Source organism: Hydractinia symbiolongicarpus, chromosome 5, assembly GCF_029227915.1.
Source record: "Hydractinia symbiolongicarpus strain clone_291-10 chromosome 5, HSymV2.1, whole genome shotgun sequence".
In the NCBI taxonomy this organism is placed as follows: domain Eukaryota; kingdom Metazoa; phylum Cnidaria; class Hydrozoa; order Anthoathecata; family Hydractiniidae; genus Hydractinia; species Hydractinia symbiolongicarpus.
Genome location: NC_079879.1, coordinates 25,810,618 through 25,824,943, shown reverse-complemented (window position 1 = coordinate 25,824,943; position 14,326 = coordinate 25,810,618). Strand labels below are relative to the sequence as shown.

Genomic DNA, 14,326 nt, shown 5'->3' with positions numbered 1-14,326 from the left:
AATTCTTCTCAAAGGTAATATTTGGCATCAATAAAAATATATGTACATTATTGTCACGATGCAATGACGTGTCAACAGTCAAGATGCATCTTTTTGTTATAGTGGTATTGTCATTACACCAGCGTCTGCCTGAACCACGTTGTTTTTACATAAATTCAAAATTTCAGGACAAACGCAAAAAATCTGACAATAATAATGAATACATTAATAAATATAAGATCATCTAGTTTCTTGATTATTTATCTTTTTTATTACATCTTATTTAATCTAGACGTGCAGGATCAAGTTTATATCTCTGCTTATTTTTAACTCAGTTCACAGAATTTTTTCAGGACTGTATTTTTTGAACAAGTATATGTGGTCTTGATAATTTCAATCATTTTTGCTTTCCATCTGTCTGATTATGGACATCATATATTTATCGACGTCGTATATTTTCCCGGTGAATAAGGGGTAGTGTTGCACCGACTATTACCTATCGCTTCCGTCATCTATAATTTCTCAGACATTTTCCGTTTTATCCAGTCCGTAAATTTATAAACACGTGTATATACACCGAACTTCCCCGGCTCACCGCAGCGATCTCCACCCCAGGATACAATGCCCTGTAGGATCCATTTTACTCGTTTCTTAGTCGGATCTTGAAAAACAAATCCTCCACCACTATCTCCAGGACATGTATCATGTGATTTGTATTTTAAGCCTGCACAGAACATACTGTCGGTCACGTCATATTGGTTCTTATATGCAAGTTTGCAATCTCTTTGTGAGACGACAGGAAGCCGAAGTTCTTTTAACACGTCAGAAGCTTTATTTTCGCTCGTCTGACCCCAACCAACCACTGTACCAACTTTGCCTTTTAAAGGCACGTCTTTCTGTTTTCTTTTTGGTAGACATACCGGCAACACTTTATCTACATAAACGAAAGTTCATCTTAATTTATTTTTTCAAGGAAATTTATCGCGTCTAGTAACACAAAATCCTTGATGTAACTTCGTAAGATAGACAAAACAGAAAATAAAAAAATGGAGCGTGTGCAGCTGAATAAAAGTGCTCAAACTCACCTGATAACTTGGCTCTTTTTTTAATTTCAATTAAACCAATATCGTTGTCCAGCGTATTTGGGACGTACCCGTAGTGTGTGTGGATGGATTTACCGTAAAAAATTTGAATTTCTTTATTTTTGTATCGCTCAGTGACATTATGAACGCCAAGGAAGATTCTAAATTCATGTGGTTCGTACACGTCTTCAGGTTGTTGTAATTTCACTAAACAATGGGCTGCTGTTAAAACCCATTTCTCGTTCAACAAACTTCCCCCACAACGAAGTTTCCAACCTTCCTTTGATGTTTTTACCTAAAATAAGAACACTGATTTAATATCTTGATGCGTGGCGAAATTATAAATTATGTCCGAGAAATGTCCGAGAAAGTGTCAAGTTTTGCTTGGGATTGTGTAAACGAAGCGAATCAAAAACGAAAAAATCAAGGTATGGAAGAAAATGTAACCTCAAACTGTATTGAATGCTAAGTAAATTTTTGTTTTAATTTCCTTTCTTAAATAAAGGGTGAATCACAAATCGAAATGTGTATCCTAAACGTTAATCTGACGTTAATCTCATGTTAATCCGACGTTAATCTGACGTTTATCTGACGTTAGTCTGACGTTAGTCTGACGGTAATCTAACCTTATGGAGGAAGGGAGCTAAATCCGTTTAAATCCGTTAAAACACTCAAAAATGTATTCTTCACTGATTTGTTGTCTACATGCTTCCTAGGTGGTCCCAACTAGGGTGGAGGTGTAACTGAACCATTGACATTTAGCATACACTTTTTGATTTCTTGATTTGTGTGAGTAATGCCTAAAAGGACACCACATCCGAAAAAAAGTGCTATAAAACAATTCTCTACTGACTATCAAAACTTCTTTGTTGTACTTTCTACTAGAACTTGTTGTTAAATATTAAAGCCGCTATTGATTACCGACTGTGATATTAAAAACAGAAGAAACCTGGGGACGAGGATGTCACAGTACAATTTTGTTTATCTCATGTTTAATAAACTCGATTTATCTTTATTGTACTGGGTTATTTGAGACATTCTCATTAAACAAAGTTCTCAACATTACCGGCAAAACATAATTTTAAAAATTTAAGTAAAGTACAGTTGTTGACAGGCTTGTGAATTATTATTGACGCATCAAACATCATAATGAAACCAATAATTTACCCTAACTTCACACTAATAGTTCTTAATCGTTCCAAACTCATCATCCACTAAATTAATTGTAAGCGGTATCTTTAAATCGAAGGTCATTTTGTTTCGAGACAGGTTTTATGATGTCAGAAAAAGAATATCAAAATAATATAAAAAAACAATTTTCGTTTATATTTCACAAATGGGATATTTGAAAAATTTAAAAATTGTATCCATAAAATTGAGTGATGTGTTATGGATTGAGTTTGGACGCAATAATCGATAATTTATAGTTGTCATGACAGCTAGAGTACGTCACTGAAAAGCATATTTGAGTAAGGATTAAAATTGACCACCAAAACAAAATTTACTTAAATTTTTTTTATAAGAACACTTTGACTGAAACTTAGTATTAAGACCTTAAAACATTTTCGTCGTCTATGTAAACCAAGCTTAAAGCCTGGTGCAGTTTCATGATTTTTTGATTATTGACAGAATAGTCAATACAATATAATAAAGAAAGCCAATTTATAAAGAAAGAAATGCACGTACAACCTCGACCACAGGCTCTTTGTGTCCTATTTATATCAGTAATAAAAATGTCCTAGGTGGGTGTGTGTATAGAAAAAAATCGACAAATCAAAATACCTCAATTGCCACCTGCCATGGCCAGCTGTGACGCGTTGTTAATTTGCCGCCACGCAAGCGAGCTCTTCTAGACCAGTGGCCGTTCGGTTTATACACAGGACGCCCACATACAGGCACACAATAAGGATATTTCCGTGATGACCAATTACGCCCTTTAACGCATGTCATTTTAGAAGGACCTATTTGAAAACAATTAAATATTACTATCGCTGTGTCAAATTAGAATTGAGTAAAAATCGATAACAAAATTTGGAAAGACGTACCTTTAAGCTTATAGTACTCGTCACATGAATATTCTGCGATAATTGTATTTCCATTCCTGGTGTATTTTTCTTTACCGTTACGAATACGAATTCTTCTTTGGCACTCGTTCGGTCTTTTAATCACTTCTGGTGATGCTACTACGCAGCGTTTTCTCTCTTTACTTGAACCTATATTGAGACGAATTCTTAATAAGAAACAAACAGAACAGGTAACACTAAGTAAGTAAATAGCAGAAAGTTTTAAACGCCCTTGGAAATTTCTTCCTAACAGTTGGCTTTACCTCCCCTCCGGCTGTATCTATGTTACATTGCCGCCAGAGATACGTATAGCATTGCTTTAACTTGCTTGCCTGCCACACAAGCCGGCTAGCGGTTAGTAGATGGCTTCATATCGGCTGGCAATACTACATTCAAAGTGCACCGGAGTGGGGTACTCGAACTAGAAGCCTTATGAATGCCATCCGAATGCGCTACCACTGCACCATCTCCACTTAATACTATACCTTAAAACAACTTTTTTAAAACATTCATACCTATACATCCTTCTCCACCGATGCCACTGCATATACGTTTTCTGACTCTCCTCCCTACAGTATTTACCTTCCCACCCCTTGTCAAACATTTAGTCCAGCTACTCCAGCCCGACCAGGATGGTAATTTACAAGGTTGGAGATTGCATTTTCCGGCTTCCCACCTCTTTACTCCGCATCTGACTTGCTTATATTGCTCTCCAGGACATCTTCGAGTGCGGCTTCTTGTACCACCGCCACAAGACTTGGAACATATTGACCAAGATAACCATTGACTCCAGATGCCAAGCAAAACACAATGTTTTGGATCGCAAGCTTTATGCTCTCTTGCTTTACCTACACACTCTCTAAAAATCAGCGCGAATTTTTATAAAACACTTTATCCTTATTTTGGATCCCATCAAGAAATTGTCCTAAGAGTAACTTACTTTTTGCCATATTTTGAAGTTGAACTTTCACAAATTCGGGAGCGATATCGCCTGCAAGAAAATGAGTCGCATCGACTCCATGGCAGCCAACTGCTCCAGATACCATCTTGCTTACACGAGACCGAGCTTGCATTACATGGAAGCACATCAAATTGACTACCAGGACAAATATTCGAGATTTTGATTGGTTCGTTGAATTTATTCAAGCATTCTCGTGTACGTACTTTTCGTCCTAAAAATGTAATATGGAGGCTACCAATATAACAGTGACATAATTAAGAAACAATGATTAAGAAACGAAGCCACAAAAAAGTGTTCATACCATTTCCACAGCTGACAGAGCACCTGGAAAATTCTGACCAAGATCCCCAAGATGTATGTGGGGAACATACGGCAGCTATACACACTCTATTCTGCATCTGCTTGTGGCTATCATCGCAAAGTAAACCACCAAACCGAGGAGGAGGGTTGGTGCATGTCCTTGTTCTACTGCTCATTCCAAAACCACATGTTTTGTTACAACCCGACCACGAGGACCATTCGCTCCATGAACCATCTACTGCGCATTGGTTCTCCATGCAAAACTTAGTTTCTGATAATGGTCCAACACAAGAAGCTGTTTCAGTCCCTGTGTAAGGATGGATACATCTTCTCGCTCTCCTTCGTGCTCCTTCGTTGCAGCTTACCGAACATACACTCCATCCGGACCAATGTGTAAAAATGCCGTTTGAACACGGAAATGTATTGCACGTTTGTGACTCCATCTCATCTCCCTTGCAAGAAGAACCCACATTTTTATTACAAACACGTGATCGGTAACGTAATCCACCTGAGCAAGGTTTACTGCAATCACTCCAAGCTAGCCATGAACTCCACGAGCCGTAGCAATTAAAGCCTTCGGGACTTTTGATCCAGGTTAAGCTGATATGTTCTCCTTTAAGTGTAAGTGGTGATTGACATATCATGTGCTCTGCGTGCTGGAATGCTGGTCGTTTCTTCACCATCGCATTGTGTACCCAGAAAAGATTACAATCGCATTGTAATGGATTGTTATAAAGGCTAACTCGGGAAAGATATGATTTATTTTTCAATAGATTCTCACTTACTGTGAGGAGAGCGTTGTTATCCAAATAAACTTCAGTTAATTTGTCTAGAGATCTGAAGGCGTTTGGGTCAATGTTTTTCAACTTGTTGTCGTCTAAGTATAAATACCGTAAAGCTCTCGAATTTTCGAACATACGGCTGGTTAAGACATTAATTTTATTATGCGCTAAATTCAACTTTTCTAGATGGTGTAAGTTCGAGAAAACTTCATTTGAGTCAGTCATGATTTGATTCGATTGTAATGAGATTTTTTTTAAGTTAGGCAAAAATCTAAATATATCCTTTGGTAACGTAATTAATAAGTTATTGTTAATAAATAGTTCTTCCAGCGAAATTAAATTTCGAAAAATATTTGTCGATAGTCCTTTTATGGCATTGTGGCCTAAATTTAGGCTTTGCAGCTTCCGGAGATCTTTAAAAGCGTTGTCAGAGATAGTGTGAAGTCCATTAAACACAAGATCAAGTTTTTTCAAGTGATACAATCCAACGAAATCTCCGTCGGTTATATTTCTTATATTATTAAGTCGTAGTGATAAAATTTCAGTGTTTTTAGCAATATTTTTTGGAACTCTGGTCAGTTTTTGGTTATCGCAGTATGAAGCAGGTATAGCTTTCTCTTGCGCGATACAGGTGCAGCCAGTCGGACAGGTTGCGTTTACTTTATCTTTCGTCAGCAGTGCTGTTATAATAAACCATATGAAGAAGTAAAAGTTGGTTAATGTCTTTCCCATCATGATTGTTTAGTATATTCTTTCAGTGTATGTTTGTTTCACCTAAAAGAAAGATCGCTTTAGTAACTTGAACATCAATCCAGTAATGATGGCTTATTTATGTCAACTTTGAATGACATTTCTCGAACATTTCTCGTTCAATTAGACATACCACGAGGTATAATACGAAAGTAATCGCTGTTTGGTTTTTAAGAGAGGATTTCCTTCACGTAAATATTGAAGTGTGTTCCATCGATAAAGATATACCTTGTTCCCAGGACCTTATACTTATTACAGCTAACGTTCTATTCTTCAAGAAAATCTGTATTGACAACTCGTACCCAGTATACATCATTGGTTACTTAGAGAATAAACAGGAAATAGATAAGGTACTAAAGGCGTTCTAACCGACATGTTTTATTTTTTATTACGGAGGAAATAGATTTGTGGTCACATATAAAAGAGTCAATCCTCACTGTGAAATTATTTAATCGTCTTTAAACCTGTCTGATTTTTTGAAAACAGACCAAGTAAGCAAGCAATAAAAGTCATTAAAAAAGATATAATCTCCCGGTCGGAGTGTCACGTGGTACTTTTGGTTGAGGGTAAAAACAGATTTTTTATAGTCACACTCTAACACACTTTATCAGGTTTAAAATTAGACAACGAAGATTTTATCAGATATTTTTTCCTTATTTATGAAGAGCTGATCTCGTAAACGGCGTGTTTTCTCCGAAACTATAATGGCTACTCTAAAAAATACTGACCTGTGATTGGTTTAAAAATGTTAACATCACCTAGTCTTTACATAAAATCTGTCATAAACAAAAACTTTGATATCCCATACCATTTCAACCATCAACTCATTTTCTCTGCTTTTCTCAAATTTTCAAACTTGTCACAAATCTTTTGACACTTAACACTCAACATTTATGCAAGCACATTTTTTAAATGGCGCGCTAAATATGTTAAAATACATTTGTTAATTAGCACAATTTGCGATGATTATCTCTTTGAAACTTGCTAATTAGTGTATTCTAATGTCGTTTCAAAAGGGACGGGTACAAACATTTGTACTTTAACTTTCTATATTTCTCAACGCTATTTCAATTATTCGTTTAATGAGCCTGCAGCTCATTCAGAGATTAAGTTAATAGCTAACTCGTGTTAACAATGGAAATTATATGTCAGTAAGAACAGTTTCCCGCCCTTTTTACAGCTTTTTGATTTATTAAAACGTACTAGCTTTTTAAAGCGCAAGACTGACATGGCGAGTTGCAATTTTTTTCAAAATGGTAGCAAAATATTCGAGTTGAAAGTTCCGTCATTTTTAAATTCCCATCAGTACACAAATTTCACTTAAAACTACTAAATAAATATAACAAAAATACATAAAAACAGCAACCATTAATACACAACATTTCCACAACAACGATGCAAACGTTTTATGATGCAGAATTTGATAAATGTTTTTCCCTTTACGCCAACTGTCCTAATATTGGCTCCATGATATTATGCTACGCTATTGTTCATACGAGACCACCTCTGGTTGCTTATAATAGTATTAATCCATTTTATATCTGAGATGATTGTCATATATAGCAGCTGTGCAAACATCAAGTAATTTTAATTGACAACTCAAATAAAATATAATTATAAATTCTATTGCTATGATTACGAGAAATTTTGTTTTCAATTTGACGTCGACACTGTTAATTCGTTTTCTTGATAATATTTTATCAGAATATATTTTTAAGAGAACGAATTTGCTCCCATTAAATCAACGTCTCTGCATCAAAAACAGACGAAAAGAGTCATGGTTGTCTGGTTTAGTATGTGTTCGCAATAAAAATGTTTTCATTAACATTAAATTCTATGTTGATGAATTTTAGAAGTCTTCTTTGCGTGTCTTTTCCATGACATCGGTTTGAACCACAAAAACTAAATTATCAACTAGCAAGATGTTGTCAACTGTCACACAAGAATGTGTAACTGTTAACAGACACGAGATGTGTCTAACACGCTTTATAAGTACACGAGAATGAAAATTTACGCTGTCGTTTATACTATCTCGGATATCTAGTAAAGTAACGGATCGTTTCTATTGCTTTTAATACTCAGAGCGTCACAATGACTTACTAAGAGCATTTAAGCCTTATTACGATACAATAAAAAATTACGCGCGTTTTATGAAGATTTTAGGGATTTTCGTAAAGAAATAACAACCATAACGAACCCATATTTTTGGCTAAAAATTGACCCCCTCTTGCGAAAGTGACGTCATAAATTTTTTTAAAAAATTTCCCAATCAATGACGCATCATCTAACGTTATGTTTCTGTTTGTTGTGTACCTACAACCGATAAATAACTTGAGTATACTTACCTTTGTTACTTCTTCACAAAACATAAATATCCTGAGTAAACTACAGTTGTAATTAAAATATTCCCCAACAGCCGACTTTTATGTAAGTATAAAGAAAATGTGAACAAGTTTTTGTAACGAATATATCTTCTTCTCTGACTTTTGTTACCGTGATTTTTCAATTATCTAAAGGTGGTTCCAGATTTACATTTTGTTTACACTTTCTTAATTTTGATTGGTTGATAATTAGTACACTGTCAAACGATTGGTTAATTTTATACAGAGGTAAAAATAATCAGAAACAAAGCTTTATTATGGATTACAAATATTTTAGAAATGTAAGAAACTGGTACTACCGTTAGATCTTTTATAATTACCCTAGTTTAAAACTCCTGAAAATTATTTTGCAAAATAAAAAGAAAAAGGCAGTGTTTTAATTTTGTTTTCATGAAAGCATTACACCCGATTAATTTTTCTGTTAAAGTTGTTTCTTTTTTATTCTCCTTAAGATTAATAAAAGACATATACAGACCATATAAATTTTACACGTGAATTTAGATTTAACCAACAGAATCAAAGAAGTAACAACAATAATAAAGATACTACTACATATTCCTTTACAACACTCACTTTTAAATGTTCAACTCTTTTCCTTCACCACTTAATATGTCAAGCACAGTTCAAAAAATGCAGAAAAAAGCGAAAAATGGTCCATTAAAGAGAGCTTCCGATGCAAAACATTCCCCCCTTTTAATTCGCCTATTGTTTGTTCTGTTTGTTTGTGTAACCAATGAAAAATGCTTGCTTGCTTGCCACAGGGTTCGACTCTTTGTACTACAAACTAAATATAACTCGCTAAAACAACATTAAAGCCGCACGTTGAAGTCTTCTCCTGCGTCTTAACTTCTCTCGATTTTTTTATAAACAAAATGGAAACAGAAATACGTTTTTTCTTCGTGATTCACAAATCCAGGTTCATACAATCAAACAACTTAGAAAGCATATTTAATAGTTTTATTTTTTTATTATGTGTTTTTTCGCATGCAATCAGACATTTTGACATTTTTTGTAATGTCAAAGGATATATATTGGGCTCTTACATGTTGACATAAAAAATATGAGAAGATAAATATAAATATATATTCGTTATTTTGAAAACCATCTAAATCTTTAGACAAAATCGGAAAAATGATATTCAAAAATATAGCGAGCGACAACCTCGTTCTTTACAATTTTGTTGACTTATCAATTTTTCTGAATCTGGTTGTTTAAAGGATCTTTTAACTAAAACCTTTTTTACCCATTTTTAACTAAATAAATCACTAAAACCCTGTGATGAAGTGGACCCTGGGAACAATAGCCAAATATTCCGGATGGGATTAAGTTTTGACATATGTGAATTTTTTTGTTTATTATTTTCGCCAAACCGGAGGGGCATGGTTAATGTTCTGTCAATCGGAGGAAGGCACATTTCCAACAAAAAATTATAACGCTCGACCAAATGTTGCGCAATGGTGAAAAAATTATTTTTGGTTGAGGTGAGTCACAGGAAAAATCAGGCCAATGAAATGGGAGTCTCCCTATTTTATACAATTTTAAGCATATTATTTCTTTTATATACATATTTTTTTATAACAAAATTTTTATAGGAACAAGGCCAAGAAAATGAATACAAATAGAAGAAATAGCAATGCTTTTATTTTACTCCTTTCCCCGCAAAAAAACAACAAACGCAGAAGAAAAAGAATTGAGATTTTCGCAGAATCCATTGTTTCGAAATATATGACCATGATCAATTGAAAATCATGCATATTCCCCTTGTTTTATGTATAAAAGTTTAGGGCTAATATGTGGAATAACCGCAGTCGATGTGCATAATTCCTAAATTATCATTCCGTAACATACTTAGGTTTTAAGTTGTAAAAAAATTGTAATGTACTGTAAAATTTATTTATGCATTGCATAAAATGCCAGAACATATTTACAACAACAATATCATTGTCACTTACATCAAAACAAAAGTCCACGTCTTTTGAGATCTAACCATATACCTCTCCTTAAGTTCTCTTATTTAAATACTCACCAAAGAATATGACTCAAATACCTATTGAACAATCTTTATTTTTGCGTGACAACATTGAGAGGTTTGGAATGAGCAAGAGAAGCATTTAGAGTACATTACTAATCCACCTGTACACAGAACAGCGTGAGAAAAAAGTTGTTGAAACTTTAATGAAAGCAAGAAATAGAAAATGTGGTAACAATTCAAATTAATCCGTAAGAAAATCAACAATTCATGTTTCAAGCCCTCTAATGCTATTATATGTCAATCCTATCTCACGTGTATTTTTTTCATTATATTTACTCTGGCTTGTATATACGTAAATTTGTTTAACGATTGGGAAGTGAAGAATGAGTGGTCGTAGCAGGATATTTAAAATATGCACGTACCCAGGGCTGAGTCATGTAGGATCATATCAGAAGTAATCGGCGTGCGTTTTAGCCAATCAAAATGCTTTATAAACAGCACCATAAACATTCTCACATATGCAACATAGTTGCCAGGGTAACATCAGCTCAGTTCCAACAAAAGATTTTCTATTAATTCGTTAATTACATAATTTTTAGTGAATAGTTAGTTCCAAGCAATATTTCAAAAAAATTGAGCCTGGATATTATTTTTTAAAAACTTAAAAAGAAAAAAGGAAGTCCAAACTGTCAAACTCACATTTCTCATACCAATATCTCGTTTTCATTCGGCCGCATTTTTTGCTTTAGCGCAATCTAGTACTCTGTGATGTTTGCTAACACCCATGAAGAGAGTTACAAGATAAGGAAAGGCCTTGCCACATAATGTTATAAAAAATAACAACTCCTTTTATAAAAAAATAACAAACTTTTTGCTTTTGTTTCTGTTGACAGTTATGGAAAAATGTCAACCATCGGGAAGAATTGAAGTTGTATACCACAATAAAAATAAATGAACAATGAGAAACCGTTATTTCATGTATTTTTAGGGAGATGTAGAAAGTATGAAATATGTGTATACGTAGAGAACGAACTGCTTTTTTGTATGGAAAACGAATAAAGTATTGGGCTTATTCCTTTGACAGTGTGATGTCATAATAACAATGGCTATTATGATCTCGTTTTCCGGTGTTTCTTTCATTCACGGTGTTTGGTTATTGCGGAAATACTCTTTATAGTTTTTTTAAGTTAAATGTCATCACACAACAAAACACAATTCTACCAAATTTTCTGAAAGATTGGGTAGGAGACTGGCTTTTTAACAATAATTTAAGATTCTCTGCTTATGTTTCGTTCACTTTCTCTTTCAGGCTTACACACTTTATATTTTACAATATTTCAAGAGGTTTATATTTCAAGAAACAATGCACCGTCGCATATAACCTTTGATCTTACAACGCCCGCCTTATTGGCGGCAATTTTAATGTAGCGGCGTTATAAAGAACATGTGCGGTATTGATTCCAACTTGGGCGTCACTTTGCTCAAAATATACACAATTCATCACGACCAATATTGCTAAAGTATCAAAAATACAGTACACTCTCTTTATCCTGAAAATTCTAGAACATTTTAAGAAGTATTTACAACCAATGTTTTCGCTTCCTTAAATACCGAATGTTTTTTTCGGCAAAACTATTTTCTTAAATGACTCTTTTTCCGTGTGTACTTTACACTTTCTATCTTGCTTTCTTAAAGAAATTTTCTGTTTTCTTGCACATTCGAGATAAAAAAAGTCTACTGTGATAAATAAATGACGAGATTCTTAAATAATACCCACTAAAGATGCATGAAGCTATGTTCCATATTATATCCCAGATTAGTAAATGACTCCCAGAGTGGGAAGTCAAACTCGCAAACATCATATATATAAAAAAAAATGATAAAATTACCTTTCGATTTTCATCTTTTAAAAAACACCGCCATTTACTTACACTACAATCAAATACATTTCACATCTGGTGTGAGATGGAGGGGATATAAGAGAAATGATTTAAAGTTAAAGAATGTTGATATCTTATTACGAAGAAATCCGTTCAGGAAAAAAATACCTAATGTTTTTATTGGCAATGCAACTTTTCGAAATCTTTAATGACCCTTGTCAGTTTTTGTGTGTCGTTTACAACACCGCTTGTAGAATTGAATTGCAAGTGACAACTTCCCAGTTTGAGTGTCGCTGCCAGAAAAAGAATTAATTTTGAACAGTTAAGACAAGCACCTCGCTTACTAAGTTGCAAGGAGAGAAATCAAATGAAGTCAATCATTTGTTTTTGTGCAACTAACTTAGCAGAGAATATTTAGAGAACTGTTTGAATTTCGCTGCTGATTTTTCCAACCTAAGTCCAATCTGTGAAATAGTGGCTCTGGTGCGAAACAAAGAATTTCAGTTGCATCTGTTTTATTTCTGTCTGCTTCTGTAGTGATTCTAAATTATGCATCCAAAAAAGATTTCTCTTTTAGATGTCTATTTTAACCACTTGTGTTATTGTAGAGGGGAGGTCTTGCGTAGCGATATATCACAATTTTTTGGGTGGTACCTGGAGCAGAAAATTAACCTACAATATGTTGTGCTATGAAACATTTTGAAGCATTAGTATATTTATCTCTTGAGCTGAATCCTTTTCCTTCAGCTATTAACCCCTTTTTATAATGGTCTTTTTTAGTATCAAATATTCTTGTGAGGGGAGAGGGCGGGGAGGTATTATTTTTACCGCTCACTATTGTGAGTCGATTGAATTGGATGGTGCGTGAATTTTGTTTGCTAAATACTTCCGATGATAATACCTTTTGTAATATTACCTATCCATCTAGATCCAACTCTCAAAATAAGATTATGGATAGTGGGTTACAACGCATCCACCCTACACATCAAGTATAAATAGGGTTATTCACACCTAATAATTATTGTGTTTTAAATTTAAAGTATATGCTTAATTTTCTGATGAATTTGAGAATCAATATGTTAATACCCATTAAGCCTACAGAAACAGGTATACATCGGATTTATTAACCTTTCCTGATGACTTTTGCTGCTCATTTTTGTAGTTTGTTTTCAAATATAACAAAAAAATTAACAAGCGTTGCCTAAAGCTACTAAATGAGGGTTAAGAAGCTTTTTCTATTGCCCTTTTAGTTGTGGTGCGGAACGACACCTTTTACCCAAGAAGAAACACGTGGTGGCTTCCACTTTCCACAACCACGTGACCGGCCGAACGGTTTCATTGGTAACGAGTCATATGTATGGCTTTCATTGTGTTTTTGAGTGTGTACAAAAACAAACACGCAAGAGCAAAAACAAACAAATTAGAAACGTCATTCAAAAAATAAATCTAAAAAAAATAAAAAGCTCTAAACAAACAAAATGGAGGTACTTACATTAAGGGTTTCAAGCAGACGTTATGATGAATGACAATTTGGAAAAAAAAGAAGTAAATGTACACGTTGTATCCTGTACTTAACATCACAAGCATCATTCCAACAGCGGAAAAACTTACTTCGGTTCAAATATATACAGAAAATTTGATCTAGATTAAGAGACGTCAATGAAATCAATTCAGAAACACTTGAACGTAACAATGAAGAGATTAGTAAGCCATGCTTAAGTATAAATAAATGTAATACTTTAAAAGCACTATCGTGGTTGTTTTTTTTAGTGAATAGATAAGCGAATGGGATATATATTATGTGTTAATGAATTTAATCTGATATGACGTCAAGCGTGACTGATAAGACTTTACAGTTAAGTTAATTTAGCATAAGTAGGGCTAAATTTAGAATTCTTTTTATATAGAAGATCAGAGATTTAACCCTGCCTGTTTTTGTCTTTTGATAACGATTTTAATCCTGGTATGATTTTTTTGGAGGAAAATTGGTTTTCGGTTTACCGTTTGTAGAAACATGACCCCCTTCTCCTTCTTTTCTTGTAACCATTCTAAATTCTGGCGTAGATTAAATATCAAACTTAACAGTGTTGTGTTGTAGACAAAACGCGATAACAATATGTTTTTAAAATTTTTCTACTTTATTTTTAACAACGAGTACACACATACTAGCTTTTGC

The 14,326-nt window shown here is 34.0% G+C and overlaps 1 protein-coding gene across 1 annotated transcript; it reads right to left on the bottom strand.

Annotated features, from left to right (window-relative positions):
* Positions 1 to 208: 208 nt before the first annotated feature.
* On the bottom strand, positions 209 to 7,045 carry LOC130645668 (uncharacterized). Its single transcript, XM_057451726.1, has 8 exons — positions 6,646 to 7,045; positions 4,387 to 5,941; positions 4,065 to 4,296; positions 3,640 to 3,983; positions 3,107 to 3,274; positions 2,844 to 3,022; positions 1,065 to 1,356; positions 209 to 913 (listed from the first exon to the last, which is right to left on the bottom strand). Exons 2-8 carry the CDS (start codon positions 5,900 to 5,902, stop codon positions 492 to 494), a joined length of 3,153 nt encoding a protein of 1,050 aa, XP_057307709.1. The 5' UTR covers positions 5,903 to 5,941; positions 6,646 to 7,045; the 3' UTR covers positions 209 to 491.
* Between the last annotated feature and the right edge of the window lie 7,281 nt (positions 7,046 to 14,326).